Raw genomic sequence first — 22,849 nt, 5'->3', positions numbered from 1 at the left:
CCTGATGGCCCCAAGAGTCCCCTCTCATCTTCCCAGGGTGGAAGGTGCTTCTGCAATGAAACAGTAGCCTGCCCCCACCTGTCCCCACCTCCTGACCCTAGGAGCTGTCCTGGGCTGGCAGACACTATTATCAGAGTGAACAGAGATAGGTCACTCCCAACAGAAGGGCTGCACAGGGAGTTTGAAGACCAGCAATGATAAGAGCGACCGAAGCCAAGCCTCCCTGCCCAGCACCCACATTCCCAGGCCAGGCCTGAGGGGCCCCAGAGGGGTGGCAGGCATCCAGAGAGCCTCACACCAGTTCTTGACACTCTTGCCTGTGCCCTAGGAAGGCCACTGCACTGGGCCAAAGACAAGTTGTAATAAGAATGAGGAGGGTGACAGCATATCTCAGGCAGAGCAGTGACAGGCTGCACCCACAGGTCCACGCAGGCCAGGCAGAGAAGGTTGGGGACAGGGCTCAGGCTGAGAAGAGCAGCTGGTGTCCAGGCAGGGTGGCCAGACCACGTGGGTGGGAGGAGGGGCCAAGGGGCCTAAGTCATTTGGTGTGGGGCTTCCAGCATCTCCATAAGGAAGGTGTCAATGGGTGTGTCCCCGATGAGCTTGAAGAAGAAGAGATGTTCCAGGCACTTGAGCCCAATGGAGCGCAGAGCAGGCAGACGGAGCAGGAGCTTGGCAAACCTGCCGGAGGTGTGGAAGAAAGAACCAGGTGAGGGTGGGGCCAGATTGGGGCTGGGCCAGGTAAGGGTTGGTCCAGGTGGATGCTGGGCCAGTTGAGAGTTGGGCCAGGTGGGGTCTGGGTCAGGTGAGAAGAGTATTGAGGGGCGGGGGGTGGCCATTCAGCTAGTCCTGGGCTGGGGATTTAAATGTAAGAGCAAGCCCTCCCCCACAGCACCCTGAGAAGGCTGTGTACCCCAGACGAGGGCCACTCGTCCCAGAGAAACAGCTCTGCTGGAGCTGGGGCCAGAGGCATAGGTGGGAGGAAGGGAGCTTCTCAGGGCCCTGCCTACTCCCAGGGAATCTCCTGGGTGGTAACTGATGGGGAGGGAAAGGAAAGAAGTCTGGAGGCTGGCGGGGATGTGCCAAGATTAGCCACACCAGGGTCCACAGCAGCAGCTGCTACTACAGACAGTGTAGTGTGGGGACAGGGCCAGGTGTCCCCTCTGGGGTGTCCACATATGCCCCAGACTTCCCCCTGGGTACTTCCCGATCTCTCCACGGTGGACCCTCCAGGGGCTGCAGGACCCTGTTAATTATTAATGCAGTCTTTTATTTCAGGGGGAAGCCTGTGGTTGGAGGCCTCACAGTCCTCCTTCTAAAGGCAAAAACGCAGCCCAGAGGCTGGAGCTGGGCCAGGGAACGAGCTGTTTTTTGCTGAGCTGGCGAGACAGGCCAGGGCGGGAAGCCAGGAAAAACAAGCGGCCTGCCACCCCACCGTCCTGTCCTCCGGGAAGTTTCACTTTAAACCAAACCAGATGAGAGCAGAGCAGGCAGTGTGGACACAGTTAACCATGTGTACGCCCAGAAGCGGGAGGCTAAGTGTCCCTATCTGCTCAGCCCCCACCCCCCTAAACATGGTCTTCAAATCAGGAAGCCAAGGAATGGCCCCTTAAGGAAAGGGGCAGGATCTGGAAAGCTGACTTGGAATCTCGGCATCCAGAAATGTTTCTCCTCTTGGATACCTACTATGTGTCCAGCACCATGGGCTTGAAATGACAAACCATCTCAGCCCTCAGTCCATAGTCATTTCTTTTCCACACATTTGTGAAGTACCTATTAAGTGCAAACATCTGGCAATCTAGCCGACACACACTTATAAGGGACCTACTATGTGCAAGTGGCCAGCCATCTATTCTCTACGCTCGTCTACGGGCAGCAGGGGCTGAAGTATAGCCTTCACCTCTGGACTGGACAAACAAAAGCCCCGCCATGTGCCTGGGGCCAGGCAGTCTTCGCAATGGGACTAAGAACGTAGGGTATGTGTCCCATCATCCATGGGCTTGGTGGGCTCCCCCACTACCTGCTCAGGGCCCACCTGAGTACAGTGTCCCCTTCTCATGCACACAAAGGGCCTCAAGAGGGTTGGGGGCTCTTATGACAAGAACTCCTAGGTCTATCCTAGGGCAGAAGGCGGGGCACTCACCTGCCTGGCTGCTCAGGGTACTTGTGTTTGCAGTAGGCCTCCAGGGATGCATACACCTTCTCCCTCAGCGCCTCCACCTCAGCCGGGTTTGAGAGCCCCTTGGAGTCTGCCAGGAGAGGAGGCCGCAGGTCAGACCCTTACACTAGCCGTCCAAGCCAGGAGTCTCATCAGCGTGGTCTCCCCCCCCACCCTACCCTAACAAAGCAGGTGGCATGTGCTCTGCCACTTGCCAGGTATATGATCTTGGACCAGTCACTTAACCTCTACAGACTCAATCTCCCCATCAGTGGAGTATTAGGAATCTGCTCACCCATAACCCAACACACTAACTGAATGAGACAGTTGATGCTTCTACTGCCCTTAATCACAGAAGCAACCAATCTTCTTCCCAAAACACCCACCCCACACTCCAGAGGGCCACGCCCCAAAGCCCAGAACTCATCAACTGCTCATTTCAGGCCCCAGGAGTCTGGGGTAGTGGCCAGTCCAGACGGAGATGCTTGGGACTGCAGCCACCAAAACCACCAGGTACCTGTGGTGCAGTGGGCATGAGCAGTGGCCTGAGGTCCCAGCTCCTGGAAACATGCCAGGCTTCCCCTTCCCCACTAGCCTGTCATAGCAGTCAGGTCACATGGGACCTGAATGGAGAATCCACCGGCTAGGCTGAGGCCTGACTCAGCCTCCTGAGTTGGCAGGAATATGGCATGACTCAGCCTCCCTACTTGGCAGGAATATGGCCTGGAGGCACAAACCTGGGTGAGAAAATGTCCCTGGAAACAGGCTCACCCCACAAGGTGATGTTCATGTCCACCCGAGCCCGGGTCCTCAGAGCAGGGGCCAGCACAGGGCAAGGGCAGGCCTGGGAGCTATGACAGGGGCTCCCTGCTCCTTGCCTCCGCCCAGATGAGCCCCTACAGCAGCCCCACCCTGGCACATACTGGGAGCATTTCCACCAGTTCCTACGCCACCAGGACCCCTCAGGGGTGGGCTCCCACAGCCCCAAGAAACAGCCCAGACACAGAAAGGTTTTCACAGCCCTGCCCAAGGCACCCTCGCACCCTCGGGGTCGCCACACCCCTGCCAGCCCACTCCTGCCCCCTTGGCCACTCTCGAGATTTTGCCTCCTGGAGGAAGCATCCTGTACGCCCTGAACCACACGGTGTCCCTGGATCACACAGCCATGACTGCTAGTGAGCATTTCCCCCTAAACTCCAAGCTGCATGAGAACAGCCCCACACCCCAGCTGCTCCCAGAGGCCTCACACACTGGACACTGTGTCAACACTTACTTGGGAGATGAACTAACACCCCAGGGGCTTCTGAAATAGAGAAACCAGAGGCCACAGAAGTGCCTCATCAGAGGCCAGGAGCCCACTTAATCCCCACCAATGGGGGTCTTGAACCTGAGGTTCAGAGGACAAGGCTGGCCATCACCAGCACTGGCCTAGAGTTCTGCCTGGGCTGCAAAGCTGCAGCACCCAAACTCAGGACACAGCAGCCCCTCTAGAACAAAGATACTGGTGTGTGGCAGTGGGGCCTGAAACAGCAGAGCCCAGAGCCTCTGCCCCGGAGGCCCTCATGGCAAATGAGGCCCCACTGTATCCAGGCTGTGCCACCCCAGTGGCCCTCGCAGTTAGGAGAAGGCACATGGCCATGCTCCCACTACAGGAGAAAGACACCAAGGCTTGTGAATGGTGGGAGTTAGCCTCGCACAGCAGCCAGGGAGCCCGGAGCCCCACCAGAAGTCTGGTCTGGGTGCATGATGCAGTTAGGCCAGGCCGTACCGGGGTTGAAGAGGACGATGGCACGCAGGCAGCCCAGCTCCGTCTTGTCCATCTGCATGTCCCGCATCTTGGACACGAGCTCCGTCAGCACCCTGTGCAGGAAGAGGGCAGACACCAAGGCCCACATCACACCATACTCCAACCAGGCCCCACTCCAGGAATACCCAAAGGACTCTGGGAAGCTCGGGGGCCCGGAGGACAGCAGATGGGCAAGACTAAGCCCCCATGCCAGGCCTGTCCAGCTCCTCTCCCTCAAGGGTCCACCTGTGAGATTTTATTCTGGAAACCTAAGACACCAAGGAGGGATCATGACAGCCAGCCAAGGTAAGCTGGGGCCGGGATCCAACGCCTTGGCGTGCCCAGTGGGACCGCCATCTCCTGTGCCCAGCGGAGGAGCAGACACCAAGCCCAACCTCGCAGCATTCTCTTGCTGCTCTGGGACACTGTTATTCACACCAGGACACAGCCTCCCCTAGGCAGGAGCTGCTGTTACCAGGCATTAGTGGGGAACAACCTTCACAGCCTCATAGGAGGTGGGACCCCTGAATGGTGCCCCTTGGGACATTCTCAAGTCCAAACTTGATGTTCCCAGCAGCTGAATTCTGAATAGCACTGGTCTATCTGCAGCAGGGGAGTGCAGCTCCTGACCTAGATAGGATTCCTGCCCTGCCCCTCAGCCCCCCAGACCCCACTGTCCTCCCTAGGAGTAGAAGTGGTTGGTAAGGCTGGGACCTGAGAAGAGGAAAGGGAGTGGCCCAGGTGGGGCTGGGCCTTGTGGACCAAGGGGAGTCCCTGAGATCTGCGGCCTGGGGAGGGCCATGATCACTCCTGAGGAGAGACTAGTAAGGAGGGGCCAAGAGCTCAGGGACCCCATAGAGTGTATGTCCACCACCATCACCTCTCTGCCTGCTGGATGGAGAACTGTCAGCTGGGGACATGGCTGGAGCTGTTTCCCAAAGCCACGTCCCTTCTGGAGAAGCTTCTGTGGGCAATAACACTGTACCCTGCAGCCCCCAAAGGGCTCTCCTGGACAGTAGTTTGTTGAAGGCCCTGAGAAGTCCTGCAGCAAAGGCCCTCACACACTCCATCTGCCCTGTGGTATGCCACAAACCCTTTCATACCAGGTACATGGCAGGGAACTCAAGTTTCAGGGCCACCCTCAGGACCTTGAGGCCTGTTCATCTGCTCTATCCAGACCGTCCTATCAGCCATGCACCTTAAACATTTATTTCCCAGGGACACTGATGGGTGGCCTCAGCCTCCCACACCCTTAGGGCTCACCCAGGCCCCTCCTGTCACCTCCCCCTCCCTCACTCCTCGCCATACTCTTCAACCTGCCCAGCCCCTCCCCAGCCTCCCAGAAACGAAGCAGCTACTGTCCATCTCGCCTGGTGGACACAAACAGGCTTGTTTCAGGGGACCCTCTGAAATGGAAACAGACCCACCTGCCCTGGGCTGTGGCCCTGCAAGTGTGTCCCCCGAGAAGTGGCCAAGGTGCAGCCAAGGCCCCGCCAGGAAGAGTGAGAGTGGAGGCCAGACAGGCACGTGTGAGGGCACAGTCCCAGCGCCCAGAAGTCTGTGATGTGCTGGATAATCAATGTTTCAGAAAACTGCACCCATAGCATAATCTACTTTTAACAAAAAAACATAGCTCTCCTTCCCACGGCTAAACGCGCAGGATTATGAAGAGAAAGGAGAGAAAGGAAATGAGCCAAAACGTGGTCACGAATTATCCCCAGGGGCTGGACTCAGTAAAGGTGTTTTTATCTTCTCTCTTGTCCTTCTCTATCTTTCCCACATCTGTAACCCTCGTGGCCTGAAGAGCTCCGGCAGGACATGCAGCTGGGCTACGGTGGCCTGAGCCCTCCCAGGGCCCACCCCCACCTGTCAAAGATGGCACCCACTCCCGCGCTGTGGGCACTGTTCCGGTGGACGTGCAGCCCGGTGGCAAGCAGGATCCCATCCTTCACGGCTATGGACCGGTGGGAGAAGGAGGCGATGAGCAGCTCATTCCAGCCTGGGGGAGGAGGCACAAGGTCAGTCAACCATCTCCAGGCCCCTCCCTGCCCTTCGCCCAATCCCTGGTCCGACCCTCAAAGGCAGCAAGTCACAGGTCCAGCCCTTTGGGCTCCATGGAACCTTGACCCAGGAAGCGCTCCACTGAGAAGAGGCCCGTGAGTGCCTGCGTGCGGGAACGCATGCCTCTTCCGTTCTCAGCACACACTGGCACAGTAAAGGCTCTGAGAAGTCCTACACGAAACATTTCCCTGAGCTCTGTGTGACAAGCAGGACACTCGTGCCCTGAGCAGGTGGAAGAGCTGCTGAGGATTCTCCCGAAGTGGCCACAGAACCACTGTGCCAGTCTGGTCCCAGGAGCAAAGTCCCAGAGACCGTGTGAGCCCGTGTAATGCCACAAAATTGTAAAGCATAAACTGAAACTGGGCACGCCAGAGCCGCGGCCCGGCCTGATACTCTTAACTTAAGCGTGGAGAGGAGACAGACTAGAGCAGGGATCAAAAGGTAAGAAAAACAAAACAAAAAAGTGTACATGCACGGATTTTTTTTAATTGACTCCTGTAAATCAGAAACATCCAATCATCCTCAATAACAACCATAATTTTCGATGCTCCCTGAGTGCTTGGCAGGGCTAGAAACCCTGCAGGACTGGTACCTCCCCAAGTATCTGTGGGGACCCATGTATCCCCAACATGTCCCCATTCCCAGCAGGTATTAGCAGGGAAATAAGGCAGGTGGGGTTCCATGGGTGGGTAAGCCTAGGGACTGCCACACATCACCCAGCCATCGAGCCACAGTCCATCTCAGCAGGCTGAGTGACAAGAGCATCCTCCTTGCTCCACCCAACTGTCTCTAACCGAGAGTCCATGAAACATCTGTAAACATCACATCTGGGAACCCTGACCCCTGAGATGCCCTCAGTCTGACATTAGGTAACTGAGGCCCAGGGAGGGAAGGGTATGGCCTGGAGTGTCCCAGTGGCTGTGGGATGTTAGATTTTATACCCCAACAAGGAAAGCAAAAGCTCTTCTCAGGACGGGCTCTAGATACTCCCTTTAGCAGGGAGGAGCCCAGTGTGGACCGACATCCTGGGGCCAAGGGCAGGGGCCCAGGAGGCAGAGGACGAGAGCTTTGCCAGGGACCCCAAACCCACTTGCTCTCCCTCACCTGTCCCAGCCTCTGGAGTCCCTCTGCAGTCTCCCCCTCATCCAACAGGCCTCGGGGGTTCCCTGAGTGGCCACCTCTCCTTCCACTGTCCCAAAAGACCTTAAGGCCCGGGCTGGGTCATCCTGAGGACAAGGACCTTGGGGACAAAGTGGGGCACTCAGGGTCTCCCTGCAAGCTCCAAGCTCATGATAAACAAGGGCCAGCCCTGGGCTGCCCCCTTGAATACACAATCCCCTGGCTGGGAGGCCCAGCCGGCATATCCTTCAGGACCCAGCTCAGACACCCTGGGCCTCTGGCAGGATCCTCTCTGCTGGGCAGACCCCCACCGGCCAGGCAGCACTTTTACAAGAAATAGCAGAGAGCTAAGGATCAGAAGCCAAGGCTGGGCATGGGTCCAGGCTGGCCTGGCCCCACAGACTCTGTCCCACGTCTGGGACACCAGCCGTCACCTCGGCAAGGACAACCACAACAGCATTAGCTCCTGGTCATCAGGAGTGTTAACGGAGCCCCAGGGTCATGGCTGCTGCTGTCTGAGGGGCAGAGGCTCCATTCCAGGGTAGCGGTGGCCCTAGCCTGACCTGGCTTCCCACCCCCTCCAACCTGGGGTGAGGGTGGGACGCATGAGACCAGAGATGTGCCTTCCTGGAAGCCCCCACCTCACCTAGGGCCCAGCACGACCAGCTCCCACCTCCAGGAAGTTTCCGCACAGCGCAGATTCTCAGAAGCCCCCATGAGAACCACCATCAAGACTTCAGAATTTAGTGGTTTAGGAAAAGTGGACGGGTGGTTGGGAGGGGGTCCATTGACGCCAAAGAGCCCCACGCAGCCCTCCCTGCCTGCCTAACTCACCAGACAGCTCTGGGGCCAGGCTGTGGCTCCGTGTTCCCTGCAATGAGCCAAAACGACTCATTTTTAATGGTTTATTTCTGAAAGCTGCCTGGATGGGGTGGAAGCCTGTCACAAGAAGGGACCCACTCCTGCCACGGCAGGCACGCCAGTGAGGTCCGAGACCAGCTGCAGCCTGGCCAGAGCCCTCTCCCATTCTCAGGCTGTGCAGGGGTGTGGCTGCAGCACCCAACTCAGCAACACAGAAAACCACAGGCGGACACCAGGGAGGCAGAGGCCCTGGGCCATGAGGCTGGGCTGACCTACAGCTCTCACAACAGGGGAAACCCCTAGTCTAGGCAATAATTCCTGGTGTTGTATGGTAGGAATGGCCCTCCCAGGTCTGGGGGGCACAGCAGGAGGGCCCTATATGTAGGGTGCCAGCGGGGAGCAACAACTCCTCTGGCCCCCCGCCAGGGCTGGGTCTGAGCCCACCTGCCTCACTGCCGCCACACGATGCAGCATGGAAGCCTATGGAAGCTGCAACCACAAACCCTGAGACCCTGGCCCCTGGAGGAAGGCACAGAGCCCTGCTACCTCGTACCCACCAGCCAGACCCAGCCGTCAGCTGCCCCAGGTGTGCTCCGGCTGCCGGCCTAGTAAGGGCTTCAGAAGCCAGCCCTCCACAGCTGAGCCACCTTGAGGCAGCACATTCTGGGGACATGGAGAGAACACCTGGTGGTGGGTTAGAACCCTAAGACCGCACCCAGGAAACAATGTTGCTGGGCCATGTGGGCAGGACACAGGAAGAAACTAGGGCACAGGGTGACTCAGCCAAGGTCAGACACTCACAGGTGTGAGGCTGGGACTCAGACTCAGTAAGTCCAACTGCGGAGCCCAGGACCAGCCACCCCACCAATGCCAGGGACACATCTGGGCAGGGACCCCCCCAGATCTGAGTTCCAGCAGGCAGAGAAGGGCAGGTCAGTGGGGCAAGAAGCAGCCAAGCTCTGCAGGAGAGATGCCCACCCTGGGATGCTGTGGGACTACCTCCCCATTACTCCAGAGCCTGGGAGCATCTGGGGACTAAGGACTCTGCAGGAGGGATGCCCACCCTGGGACGCTGTGGGAATGCCTCCCCATTACTCCAGAGCCTGGGAGCATCTGGGGACTAAGGACTCTGCAGAAGGAAGGGCCACAGAAGCAAGAACCCACGAAACGAATGCCAGAGGCTCAAATACCCACGCAACTCAGAGCACCACCTTCCGGCAATTTTCCTGAAAACCCCAAAGGAAAAGGGCTCTGGGACCAGCTGGGCTGTGTGCGGTTGAGGGAAGGGCCACCATTCTCTCTGGGTCTTGCCCACTGGAGTCAGATGGGCTCTGAGGCCAATAAAGTCAGGGATTCAGAACTGAGGGAGCAATGGGGAGCACTCCGAAGGCCAAGGCAGAGTTGGCAGACGTGTCCCTTGGTGGGAGGAACAGCCACCACATCCTGAAAGCAGCCTGTTCCCACAAGAGCAGAGGGCCACGTGCCAGGCCCATGGGGGCAAGAACTTGCCCAAAGGCAGGCACGATCCACGTAAGGACTCTGAGAGGGAAGGCTGCTCTGGCCCATCCAGGTGGCCCAAGATAATCACAGGGGTCCTTCTGAGAGGAAGGTGGGAAAGTCAGGGCCCCCACACAGCCTGGACCCTAGCAACCTCCAGAATATTCCAGGTTTCAAAAAGGGAGCCGCCTCTGCTTTGGCTGTCTGCTCCTCATTTTTTACTCAGAGTCTGCCTGATATCAGCCAAGGCTCTCAGGCCAAGCTGAGGTGGAGGCGGCCATGGCAGCTGGAAGCTGAGATGGTCAGGATGACTGGCCCTGGGGGGCAAGGAGCAGCAGCCTCAGGTCCTTTGCCTGTCCATGTCCCCACTGCACTGCCAGTGTCATGTCCTCCTGCATGCATCCGGGACCTTCTGTCCTGCCCATGTCCATGTCCCCCAGCTTGCTGGCAAGGACTTGCGCTAAGGATACAGGGCTCACAGCCACCTGCTGGTCACTCAGTAGCAGCCACGTTCTAGTCCACACATCCCTGACGCCCCTTATAGATGAGGAGAGGATCATGGCAGCCTGCTCATCCAGGCCTGGCTCCAAACCCAAAGCCCACACTCCTGTCTACCGTCCAGCCACCGGTGTCCTATCCCAGAGCATGTGTTGGATCCCTGTCTAGAACTGTGGGGGAAGAAGGCCGCAGAGGGTGCGTGGCACCCCTCCCCGGTCCCTTCACGGCCCTGGACCTCAGAGACACTGCCCTGCACCCGTCTCACGAGGGAGGGAGGGAGGCTGAGGCCCAGGGGCCACTCCCCATGTGCCCCGGCTGGCCCCGCACTCACCTGCCCGCAGAAGGATGACCTGGTCGTCCAAGGGCAGCTCAGAGAAGTGCGGGATGCGCTTGGCCCACTCAACAAGGGTGAAGAGCTGCTTGTCGGCCGCCTGGCAAATGTTGGTGACAGGGTCGTTGGGCTGTGGTGGGGGAGAGGGCAGCCCGTTCAGTTCCTGTGCTAAGGCACTCAGAGAGCACAGCCCCACACCGGCCCCACCTTGCAGTGGGCCAAACACGTCCTGATCCCTGAAACTCAGGAACATGTGACCCTGCATGGCATTACGGACTCCGTAGATGTGATTAAGGCATAGACCTGGAGGGCAGAGAGCACTGTCCATCATCAGGCAGCCCGGTGTCATCACAAGGGCCCTCTAAGAGGGAGGCAGGAGGGTCAGAGTCCACAGAGGTGACCGAAGCAGAGCAGAGAGGACAGAGATGCTGCCACTTTGGATGTGGAAGGGGCCAAGCACCGGGGAACATGCTCTAGGCACTGAGGAGACAGGGACAACAGGCCTTCCCCCCAGCACCGCCAAAGGGAGCCCAGCCCTGGGGACACCCTGGTTAGAGCTGGGGTTTCCGACCTCCAGAACTATGAGATAATGACATCTGTGTTGATTTAAGCTACTAGGTGTGTGGAAGCTTGTTGCAAAAGCTGTGGGAAACCCACCCGCCAGCCAGACTTGGAGCCCCACCCAGGCTGTGGGAGTCAGGAGATGACATGGGAAGGTGGGAGAAGCTATGACGGTCATGGTGGCCCTTCTGAGGACAGGGCTGGCCCCTCACATTCTAGCAAACATGGGCCCTCAGAAAGGAACACAGCTTGACCAGATGCCAGTGCAGGCACAGAGATGAGGGAGTGGCGGCCACCCTCAAAAGACCCAGGTAGACCTCAGTGGCAGGGCAGGGAGGCACTCCTCACCTAGCTCACAGCCAGCAGGGCTAGAATCACTTAGTCTTGGGCAGAGGGGAAGGGACAGCGGGACCCAGGAATCCCTCATTCCAGAAGGCACCAACCGGGGCATTCACAGGGGAGGAGGGACCTGCCTTCGGGCAGCTCCTACTGACAGGAGCCACCTGCTCAGGGCAACGCAGGGTCCAAACATGGCCTGCATGCTGGGGCCCATGAGGGGTCCAGGGGGGAGGCCCACGACCATCCAGCACCTGCCTGCCAGGACCTACAGAGGCCAAAGGAGCCCCAGGTACTCAAGTTGGAAGAGCTGCTCAGAGGGGCAGGACTCCCTCGGCCACCAGGGGTTAACCCACCATCTACACTGGCCTTCACTCACCCACGCATCAGCAAACCTTCCCAGAGCAGAGCCAGAGCCCCAGCTCTCACCGGGCACCAGACTCTGTGCTCAGCCTCAGTCTCCCCTCCTGTCAGGCAAAGGCTGGAAAGCGCCCACCCCCCCTCACCTGTCCACTGGCTGATGGGCAGTTCCCAGAGGGGATAAGCCAGGCCAGTGGAAAGAAGACCTGGAGCCACCATCCAGGAGGAGATACAGGCCCATGGGGAAAACTGGCCTCAAGACCCATCCCCACTGGGGACATAGGCACATCCTCATGAGTCTCCAAGGAAATGCTGTGTCTCTGGCCACTAGCCAGCCATACCCTTGGAACCCTGCCCAGATCCCAGAGCAAGCCTAAGCAATGCACTTTGACTATGGTAGAATGGAGACCTCAAGCCCCTCTGGGTAGGCTGAGTTCCTGCAAGAGTGGACACAGGTCACCATGTACCATCCACCTAGAGTAGGCACAAGCAGGCCAGGAACAGGCATGCGGGATGGAGAGCCAGACAGCCAGGACTAGGGGGACACCTGCCCCAGAAGGGTAGACCTGGAGAGGCCTCCTGGGTGGGGTTCCAGCTCTGCCCAGCTCTACCTCTGCTGTGTGGCCTTGGGCAAGGGCTTCCCTTCTGGACCTTCTTCAGCACACACATTTCCCACCTCACGTGGGAAGCAGCATCCACAGGACCAGCCCAAGCAGAGGCCCGAGGCCTGCCCAATACAGGAGACTCAATGCCAGGCAAGCTGCCCCTCTCTGGTACTCAGGCTGTCCATCCAAGGAGGAGAACCCAGGCTGCCCACAAGTGTCCAGCATGAGGCCAGGACAGGTGGGATGGAAACGCCCTTCTCTGGAAGAAGGGCCTTTTATGCCAAATAAGCCCCACTCTCTCTGTGGTTCTGACCACCTGAATTTTTATGCAGCAATGGAGAGAGCATTTGGCAAGGTTTCTTCCCCAGAATAACATCCTTATTTGCACAAATAAAACATGGCGACGCTTTGCTGCCCTGCCAGTCTTTGCCATGGAGTTTCTGCTCAATCACGACACCTCACAGCCAGACTCCCTCCCGCCACTGGCACTGATGAGGGGAGTTGGGTGAGGCACAGACCACACACCATAGTTATGGCTCAGAGCTGGCTGGTCTGCCCCAGTGGCTAATGGGGTGTGGCCATCCCACGACCCAAGGGGCTTTCCCCTTGATAAGTCGTTGCCTTTGGGGTCCAAGTGTCTTTTGTCCTGCTGGGCAGCCTAGCTCCCCGTCAGAGAGGAGGACTGTGCAGAGGGAAGGTCTGGGGCGCTAGGTGTCCTATCACAGGGAGGGCAGGAAGCAGGGGGGCCGGGGGGCCTCAGGAGTAGACAGCAGGGGACTCTGCTCTCAGATTGGGCAGAGATGGGTTAAGGCTTGGGGGCTGTGAGGACATGGCTGAAGTTGGGAAGTCTCAGACCCTACCCAGGCTCAAGGGTGGGAATGAATCTACCACATACCTCACCATGCAACCATGGTGAGCCAGCAGCCACAGAGAGGACAGCAGGTGCTCTATACCCAAATCAAGGCGGCCCCTGACAGGGACACCGGGAGCACTCAGGATGCAAGGCCTTCCCCCAGGAGGGGGTGCCTCAGCTGAGTCCAAAGCCTAAGGAGGGGTTGAAGGACCACGCTCCAGGCAATTTGGTGGGCACAAACACCCACAGGGGCCTGAGGCAGTCGTCAGCAGGGTGAGCCCACTGTACCTAGGCCAGTAGGGGACAGAGGTGGGAGACCTCCAGGTCTGCCTGGATGAGATCTTACGGGTCGCAGCCCAGGAGACACAGATACAGTGTAGACACCACGCTGATCACAAATCTGGGGCAGATGTGGCACCCCTGAGAGACACACAGCACTGGGGTCAGTGCCAAGCCTATGCTTTGACTCGATCGGAAACCCCTGCCAACCAGGGGCACAGCTGCAGCCACTGTCCTAGTAAGGCTAGGGCACATGGGGTCACCTCTCCTTCAAGGAATGTCCCTCTGGTTGAGGACTAGTCCTCATTGCCCAGCTCCAGTCCTGCCCTGAGAGCCCACATGGCCCCCCACTCCCACCTCCCTGCTAACACTCGGGTCCCACAGCCCCCAGGCAAGGCAGGCACCTGGGCTGCACATGGGAAGGGGGCTGAGCCAGCACTCCCCCAGCCCTGCCCAGCAAAGCCACAAAGAGAAAGGAGCTACAGAGTAACAGTGGTTACAGGTGAGGGTCCACAAGGAGAGAGGGTGGAGGCCAGGAAGTCTGAATTAAGACCTCCAAGGCCAGCCAGAGCCAGCCCAAGAGGTCAGCTCTGGGTGGGGACTACAGCCCATCTGACCTTCACCTCCAGGCTGCAGAGGCAGAAGGGAACAGGTAGTCTGCGTGCTGTGACCACCTGGGCGGGGGGCACAGTGCTGCTTCCTGCTGTAGCAGAAACCAGGCCAGCCGCTGGTCATGAGCCTCCTCATGCCAACTGACAGGGGTGGTCAGCTCAAGGAAAGCCCTGCCCAGGGACACACGGCTGCAGCACAGCCGGCCTGGGAACACAACTGTCCACAGAGCCTCATGCTTGAGCCTGCCTCCTCCACACACCTTCTCCAGAGGGCCATTGGCCAGCTTGGAGCAGGGACCCACTGCACCCAGAGAGACTGAACACCATAGCACACACAGCGGCCAAGACCCCAGCAGAGATGGCCAAGGCATGCAGGGCCCCGACCCTGCTGAGGATCTGGATATGAGCTGTGTGGAGGAGGGCCACACCGCATGGTCCAGAGGCACGAGCCTGGCTAGCCGGGAGCCTCTGGCTTGCTGGCTGCTCAATGGGGGTGGGGGACAAGGCAGGGCCGACTCACCGAGCTGGGGTGCAGCCCCGTGCTTGCCTCCACACAGGCCCCGGTCTTGGGCTCGACGGCCAGCTCGGCCTCCAGGATCTTCTCCACCGGCATGTCCTCGCTGGCACTGCTTGTGGACTCCACCTCGTTCTCACTCCGCTCCTTGCCACGCTGCCGCTCCTCCTGCACGGCTGCCACACGGGGGCCCGGTCAGCCCCTGCTGCCTGGCCAGTGGCCCAGGGAAAGGCTGGAGCCCATGACACTACCCAGCACACCTGTGTCCCCATCAGGGCTACATGAAGGAGACGCCCAGCCAGACCCTGGACCCCGCCTCTGCCCCACACCTGGCCTCTCTGTCGCCATGTGCTCTGAGAAGGCGCCAAGGTGATAGGGCCAGCTCTCACAGCACCAATGGTTACCAGGGATCATGACATGGAGTGAGGAGGATTCAGTGGGCTAGGAACTCAGGAAGAGCCAGGAAGCATCCTGGAAGAAGCAGCGATAAGACCAGAGGAGGCGGTAGTAAGAAAATAAAAGTTCAGGCAGAAGGGGCAGCACGCTGGAGGCCCAGCGCCAGAGCAGAGCAGGCTCCTGGGGAGCAAGGGGCACCATGCTGATGAAGGGCCAGTGCCAGGCACACTTAGCAGTCTTTCGAGATTCAGAGTCACACCTGGGCAAGCTTGAAGTCAAGCACCCCCAAGCCCCCACATCCCCTGTGATTCTGGGCTCCGTCAAACAGAGAGGATGAGAACCCTACCCTAGACATGCTTGGATCAAGTGTGAACTGCTTCCCCAACTCCCTGGAGCCCCAAGGACTGGGTACTGACTACCCTGCTCCACTGGGGGCACCCCACGCAGCAGCACCATGAGAGCCCTGTCAACCTGCCCTGGGATGCAGCCTACCCCTGGGGGGACTGTGGTGGAGTATGGAGACCTGCATCCTGGGCCACACTTGCTCCCCAGGCTGGGGCTCCAGTTGGGTGACCCCAGAGCTGCCTGGCCCTGGCCAGCTCTGGAGATGGTGGCTTAGCAAAAAGGCCTGAGCAGGAGGCCTCACTCCCTCCCCAGAGGCAGCCTCCAGGCCAGCCAGGCACCACTGCCTCCCTCTCCCAACCCTGGCCCACTTGGATTTATTTCCTGACCGTCCACTCTGGGCACCTCCACATCTGCCCATTCCCTCTCCCAACCTATCTGGGCACCCACCACAGGTCAAGGTCAGGGGGCAAGCCAAGATCTAGACAGTCCCTGAACAAGAAGTGGCTACTTGTACTTGCTCATGGGCAGTTCCCAAGACATGTCTCCTTTCCAGGTAGTCCTGCCCTTGAGCAACAGCCCTGAACTGGAGCTCCAGCCCCTACCCCACCCCCTCCTTCCCCTGCCCCATAAGGTAAACACTTCCATGACCCTAACTTGACAGATGAGGAAACCGAGACTCAGGCAGACAAAGTGACTTGTTCAAGCAAGTAAATGGCAGAGTCAGGAATGTAATGAGGCTGGGGGCCTCCAGCAATTCCCATGCTCCCCCCCCCTTCTCTGCTCACCCCTTACAAACCCCTACTACAGCTCATCAGCCCTGGGACACCAACACAGGCCATGTTCCTCCTTGTTCTGGTCTGAGGCCCAAGGGTGCTTCCCACATGGCGCTCATCCCAGCCCCTCTAGGAGACACAGCAATCTCAGGGCTCCTCAGGTGCCAATGACCAAGAGACCAATGCCTCCATGGTCCTGGCTCCAAGGCCTGGGCTGGAGCTGCCTCCCAAGCCCTCCCTCTTGGCCTCTGGCTCCCAGATGGGTATGGCAGATGCAAGGAAGGACAGGGGTGGAAGGGGCACCCCTCTGGTACCCTCCCTGCTCTGCCCTGCCCTGCCCTGCCCTGCCATGAAGTCAGTAGCCACCTCCCCTAAAGCCAAGGCTCCTGGGGAGCATCCCCTTCCCTCACTCCACCCTGCTGCCCTCGAGTCTGCAGCCCTGCCTGGTTTCCTCAACACCATCCACAGGTCTGCATGGCCCTGCACAGGTGCCCCTCAACCACCTTGGGCCAACTGCATCCTGCCAGGTGCCACTGGCTACAGTGAGACTCAGAGACAAAAGCCCCATCCGAGCCTCTCAGATACACCTGCTGAGCCAAGGAGCCAAGCAGGAACCTCTAGTGTTTCCTTAGGCCTGATCATCTGGAAAGCTGGACAGCAGGGGGGCTGGGCAGGGAGCCAGGGGTTGATGGGAAGACTATGAAGGGTAGCAAGGGCTGCAGAAGGGTCCTGGCTCCGGGCCCCACCACTGGTTACCCACAACCCCTCAGCAGGGCAGTGCTCGTCTATGGTAGGGTCACTCTCTGTACACAGTCATGGACCAGGACAGCTGACTCCCTGATGCCAAGCAGCCCCATCACACAGGAGGTATCTACATGGATTGACCTCAGCTAGCACCTGGGCTGAACAAGACCAGATCCCCTGCTGGCCCTGGGGATAGGGATCTCTGGGCAAGATTCTATAGCCCCAATGCTGGGACACAGATGAAAGGTATAACCCAGCTCAACTGCTTCATCTCTCCAGGTGGGAAACTGAGGCTCAGAGAGCTGAAGGGGCATGGCTGGGCTCTCAGGACAGACCAACAGTTTAAAGCTACAGGCTCAGTAGCCACACAGCCCCAGTTCCAAAGCCTACTCCATCCCTACCCACTATGTGGCCCTGGGGAAGCAAGCCCCCTAACTTCTCTGTGTCCCATCTTTATCCATCAAACAAGAATGGCAGCACCTGTCTACAGGACAGACACACAGGGACACACTCGCAGACGGGCAACTGCGAGAGGCTCAGACTGTCACAGGAGCCTCTGGCCACACTCCCCTGATGCTCATCCCCTGGCCTAGTGCCAGGGATTTTCTTGCTCTCAGAAACAGTCCCAGGGCACAGGGAGCCCCAGACGAGAGTGGCCCAAGGGAGGGCTCCTGCCAGTTATTGGAGCGCCTGCACCTGGGCGGTGAGAGCTCCTTAACACCTGCCTCCTGCGCCAGGGCGCCAAGAATTAATTAGCGAATGTTTTGTGAAGCACTTTGAAGCTGTGAAGGGCCCCAGCAGCTCTGAGCAGCATCATTATAAACATTATTGTTTTATTTATAGATGCCTGGCGCAGGGGAGGAGGGAGCTGGGATGCACGTTCTGCAGCCCCATCACCTCTCAGACGGAGTCATGTTTGACTTACGTTCCACTGGCGCGGGGAAGCCTCGGGCAGGAGGCGTCTGTAAATACAGGGCCTCATTATCCTCCAGCCCCCAGTGTGGTAGGCAGGGCGGAGGCCGAGGGGGTACCCAGAAGAACGCACAGGAGGGTAGGTGACAGGCAAGAGGGTGCAGGCCCCTGCCCCAGCATAACGAGGCCCAGATGTCAGGGGATACACTGGCACAGGACTCAGGCCGCAGCAGTCCCGCAGCCTGAAGGGGAGTCTCCTGGTGCAGCCTGGGCCCGGGCTCCTAACACAGATGGGACTGAATTTCAACAAAATGCTCTGGCCCAACCAACCCTTCCTTTCTAAGGGTGGGGGTGGGGGTGAGGGAGCCCAGGCAAAGGAGCCACACAGCCAGCGAGTCTCTCCAATCAGAGGCGGCAGCTTCCTTCCCTCAGGGGATTCAAGCTAGGACAAGGTGCTGGAACATGGGAATCAGGCACACACACGCATGCACGCATGCACGGGTACACAGACTTGGGCACATACACACACGGGCATGCACACACAGACATGCTGTGGACACCACTCTTCATCCTGCTGCAGACACACACAGCGCTATCCTCCGCTACATTCCTCTAACAAGTCCATGAGGAGTCTTGCCCAAGCCCTTCAGCAGTGGGGGTGGGGGTGGGACCTGAGGGCTCAGAAAGCCAAGTGAGTGCCATGCCCAGGGTCACAGGCCTGAAAACAGCAGGGCTGACACTTGAATCCAGCAGGCTCTTTCCTCCTAGCAGAGACTTGTGGGGTCACCTGAGTCTGTGCACATTATGCACACACAAGTGCACAGACACACACACATATAAACATGCACACATACACACACATGTGCACACCAGACACTGCTCTTTCTGCACCCCAAGCCTTCAGAACCAGGAGATGGGGCACAGGCAGCAAAGGCAGGCAGGAAGGAAACGGGGCTCAGCCTTCCTGGGGGAGGAGGAAGGAAGCAGAGGATGGGGGGCAGTGGGTGGCCTCTCTAGTCTGGGCCAGTGCCCCCAGGCAGCAGCAAGATCTCTCCCAGCACACCAGGAACCCCCAAGGGTGAGGTCTGTCTCCCCCCTCAGATGTGGTGTGCCTATAAGCCCCCAGGCCCTGCCACCGCCCACGTCAGCAAACAGGCCCAGGCTCCGCCTGGCAGAGAGCCAGGGCCCCACTGTGGCATTTCCCACCGGCCTCTGCCCACCCCTCTGCCTTGGGAATGCTGCAGAGCGAGTCCCTCCCTAGTGGCTGCTTGTGTATGCAGGCCCCTGCTGTTGCCCAACAGGAGATGCTATCAGCCTGCGGCATCCCTCATTAGTTGGTGCAGTGCGGTGGTGCGTAGGGGGACCTGTCTGCCTGGAGCCAACACAGGGCCCTGCCAGGGGCAGAGCCACCCCACAGGGGAAGCCTGGGCCAGCCCAGTGGTCAGCCAGCCCTATAGACACTGCAGCTGGAGACTCTGTTTCCAGGATGTGACCACAAGTCACAGTCAGTAAGGCTGCCTGCCAGGGACCTAGCACTCAGAACATGCTCTGGCCAAGAACACCCTGGGTTGGCAAACCTGGCCCCATGGCACGGCCAGCAGCCCTGCCCACTGCTACCAGGGAGCACTCCTCAGGCTGATATGCCCTGGGACAGGAGAGGGGAGGAGCTCTGTGCTTCAGAACTGAGGGCCACTGCCAAGCACTCAGATGCAGGAGGGGTGGGGACCTGCCTGCCAAGCCCTCTGACCATTCATTCTGTGGGTGGGAGTCCCTGTAGGGCAGGCACCCAGGCTGCACTAGGCCCCTATCATTCTTCCTTGCTGCACCATCCACACACCCAGGGGAGTAGGAAGAGGCACCATTCACAGAAAAACACGGCATGGGGGGCCTCATCGTCCTGGCCACCCACGCAGAGTCACCCTCCTCAGTTGGTGAGGCCAAGCTTTGTGGCTGCTGTGTCTGGGGCATGAGGGCAGGCACTGGGGGAGGCTTTACTGCACATTCATGACTCATAAATTCAGTTACAGACAAAGGGGAGGTGGGTACCTTGAAGGGATCAGGTATTTATCTCCTATCCCATAAATCAGGTCCCAAGGGCCACATGCTGCTAAGTGGAAGGGCCCACAGCACCAGTTCACCTCTCAGCGGAGTAGAGGTGAGGGTGAAGCAGGGGCTGGGCTGGACAACCTGCGGTGTGGCTCGGGCCCAGCCTTGCACTGGCCCTGAGACCACCTCAAGGCCCCTCCTCTCTGCACCCCATTTCTCCTACAAGGTGTGGGGTGAGCAAGAGTGTGTGTGGGGAAGAGACAGGGGCTGGCCAGTGCAGCCCAATACACAGTGAGTACCTAGAGACCCAGGCACTGGTGAGCACAGGGGTGGGGGGGGGGGGTCCAGACCAGGGGATTCCAGGGCCCCCAGCCCCGAGGCTGCAGCTCTACTGGATGGTCAGAGGTGTCATCCCCCAGGCCTTGGAGGCCCCACCTTCCCCACTAGCCAAGTCTTGGGACTCCACCCAAGGCATACCCCATCTTCTGCCCACCATGCACTTATCCCACCCAGCCACAATGTCCATGGTCCAGGGACAAGCCCCCCCCCCCCAACTCCCCAACCACATGGGGTGCCCAGAAGAATGGATCTAGGTCCCCCTGGCTGGTAACATGCTCTTGTACCCTCTCACTGGCAAAAGGAACACGGTCTAGGCAGGGGCCAGAGGACAGGACTACAGCCCCACACATGACCTTGAACAAGGCTGAACCCTGTGGCCTCAGTCTCCAGACCTGCACAGCACGGGTGGGCTAAGGAGTGCCACGCACCCAGGAAAGGCGGCTCAACTCTGCAGGACAGGGAGCCTGTCAGGGACACGGGGGCCCCCTGAGTTTTTACTTTCTCTGAGAAGGCACCCAAAATAAAGTAAGATAAAAACTGCAGCATCAGGCCATACTCAGGATGCTCCCTGATGGTGAGACAGCAGCTCAGCTCCAGCTTGGGGACCCCATAGGGATTGGTGGGAAGGAGGTTGGACAGGCAGCCCCAGCAGGAGGAGGGAGGGTCCTGTGGTACTCAGGGCACAGAGCAGCAGACTCTTCCCCAGACAGCCCCGTAGGCCCAGGGAACATACACGTTAGGATGAACCCCATGCACCCCACTCAGACAGGCACACAGTGACCCAGGGGTCCTGGCAGAGACAAGCTGGTGTCAAGCTAGAGAACAAGAAGGGATTAGAGAGACTGACGTCCACTGACACAGGGGCCAGAAGGTCACTCTGCACCACAGGTCAAGGGCGCAGATCCAGGTCTGGCTGAACCACCTGATGGTTTCCATGACCTCACAGAGAGGCATTCCCCGCTAACTGTCCCCCCCCCCACAAAACATCGTGCCAATGAAAGAGGCTCAAAACACCAAGGCCTGAGGTTCAAGTCTGCTGCCCAAAGGTGCAGATGTTACCAGGTGCCCGCCAGGGGTGGGACCCAATAGGCTTAGGGGACATCTTGCTGGTTGCTGGAAGCCCCCTTAACCTAAACAGCCATCTCCTAAGGGTCTCCTTGGCTGTGCCCTGCTGCACAGCTGGCCCATGTGCACCCACTCCCCTGAGGCCACCACCTGGTCTCCTTCCCCCCCTCCCGCCTCAGTCCCTGCTGTGCTTCTGTCCAGAACATTCACTTCCTTTCATCTGTCCCCCAGAGCCATAGAGCCTCACAGGGCCTCTGCCTAATCAGTGCCTGTCCCCACAGCCTGGAGGCCAGAGTGAGCAGGACCTGTCTCTTCTGTAAGTCCAGGGCCTGGCATATAGCAGGAGCTCAATGAAGACACAATGCAGGGTGGAGGGTGCTAGAGCTGGCCTGGGCTTTAGGCGGTCCTATAGGAGCCCCCTGCCTCACAAGGGGAAAGCCAGATGCCTTTCACCCAGGCCCCTAGTGCTAAGCGTGTTCTAGCCTGGAGAGCACGGGCCTGGGGCCACCAGGAAAGTGAGCCAGCCCCTTCCACAGGAAGGCACTGCCCGTGGTATGGCTGCAACTCTGCAGGGAGCGAGCACCCTGTATCCAATGTGTGCAACGCTGCTGCTGGGGCACAGCAAAGCTGCAAAGTCCATAGCTGCACTCGGAGAATGCGGCAAGCGGGACACATGGAAGCCTCGAGAGTCTGACCCAAGGAGTGTGTCAGGGCAGACGGTCTGGCCACCCTGCCCTCCCTCTGGCCCAGCAGGCGCCCGCAGCCTACCTTCCCGCTTCATGCCCATGGCCAGGCACTTCTGGTAGCGGCAGTACTGGCACCGGTTCCGCTGCCGCTTGTCGATCAGGCAGTCCTTGTTGTCGCGGCAGGTGTAAGTGAGGTCCTTGCGCACCGTCCTCTTGAAGAAGCCCTTGCAGCCCTCGCAGCTGTACACCCCGTAGTGCTTGCCTGTGGGCCAGCGGCAGAGCTGGTGAGTGGCCACCAAGCTGGCAGCGCCACTCCTCCGTGTCCTGCTGGGCAAGGCTTCAGGTGGCCCTGAGGAGGGCCCTCACGGTTTCCAGCTCGGCTGGGTGTAGGCTGACCCCTGCCTGGCCCTCTGCTCCTCCGAGAGGTGGGTCAGCCTCTGGGACTGGGAGTCAGCTTGGGAGTGGGGCAGGGCTGAATTCCAGCAGGTCACTGGCCCTCTGGGGCTAAGCTAGTGCCTTGCAAGAGGCCGGGAGTCACTCTTCCCTCTCAGGTTGCTGGGAGTTAGTGGCATAAAGTGGGGGCCCTCAGCCCAGGCACAGCCCCGCGTGCCCCTTTGTTGCTGTCACCACCAACAGCCGCTGCCCTGCCCTCTTGGTCTCTCACCACAGATGTCCCAGAGACACGAACACCAAAGGGTGCGGTGTGGGATGGGGGCACCGCAGGGTAGATGGAGAAACTCGCCCAGGCCCCTGCCTCTCCACAGCCTACCCATGAGCCATGGTGGTCCTACCTGAGGAGCGGTCCCCACAGATGGCGCAGATGTGCTTGGTGAAGGATGCCATGTTTCCTGAGGGGTGGGCAGGGACCTTGAGGACGCCATTGAGGCCCAGCGGGGGCTTGACATCCTCGCTGCTGCTGGCAGGGTTCATGGGTGAGCTGAGCTGAGAAGGGTCAGCAGGTTCAGGGGGCAGCAAAATGTGCTGCCCCCACAGACACTGTCCATTTACAGAGACACCAAAGCTGCAGAGGGCCGTACCCCTGCCATACAGCTGAGGCATGGCAGGGCTGCCGTCCTCAGGAGAGTAGGGCCCAGCTCTGCTGAGCCGGCTGGA

At 59.3% G+C, this 22,849-nt stretch overlaps 1 protein-coding gene across 3 annotated transcripts in view; it reads right to left on the bottom strand.

The window, feature by feature from the left end:
* Positions 1-371: 371 nt before the first annotated feature.
* Positions 372-22,849, bottom strand: part of RXRA (retinoid X receptor alpha) — a 99,152-nt gene continuing 76,674 nt past the window's right edge. For all 3 annotated transcript variants that reach the window (XM_012808290.1, XM_012808293.2, XM_012808291.2), the window contains exons 3-10: positions 22,528-22,678; positions 21,819-21,998; positions 14,437-14,606; positions 10,312-10,441; positions 5,811-5,943; positions 3,927-4,018; positions 2,144-2,249; positions 372-681 (exon numbers count right to left, since the gene is read on the bottom strand). In XM_012808290.1, coding sequence (XP_012663744.1) covers positions 534-681; positions 2,144-2,249; positions 3,927-4,018; positions 5,811-5,943; positions 10,312-10,441; positions 14,437-14,606; positions 21,819-21,998; positions 22,528-22,678 — 1,110 coding nt within the window. In that variant the 3' untranslated portion in view covers positions 372-533. The remainder of the gene's footprint in view (positions 682-2,143; positions 2,250-3,926; positions 4,019-5,810; positions 5,944-10,311; positions 10,442-14,436; positions 14,607-21,818; positions 21,999-22,527; positions 22,679-22,849) is intronic.

Source organism: Otolemur garnettii, unplaced genomic scaffold (genome assembly GCF_000181295.1).
Source record: "Otolemur garnettii isolate 467f Iridium unplaced genomic scaffold, OtoGar3 scaffold00087, whole genome shotgun sequence".
NCBI classification, from domain to species: Eukaryota; Metazoa; Chordata; class Mammalia; order Primates; family Galagidae; genus Otolemur; species Otolemur garnettii.
This window is presented reverse-complemented; position numbering and strand designations above follow the sequence as displayed.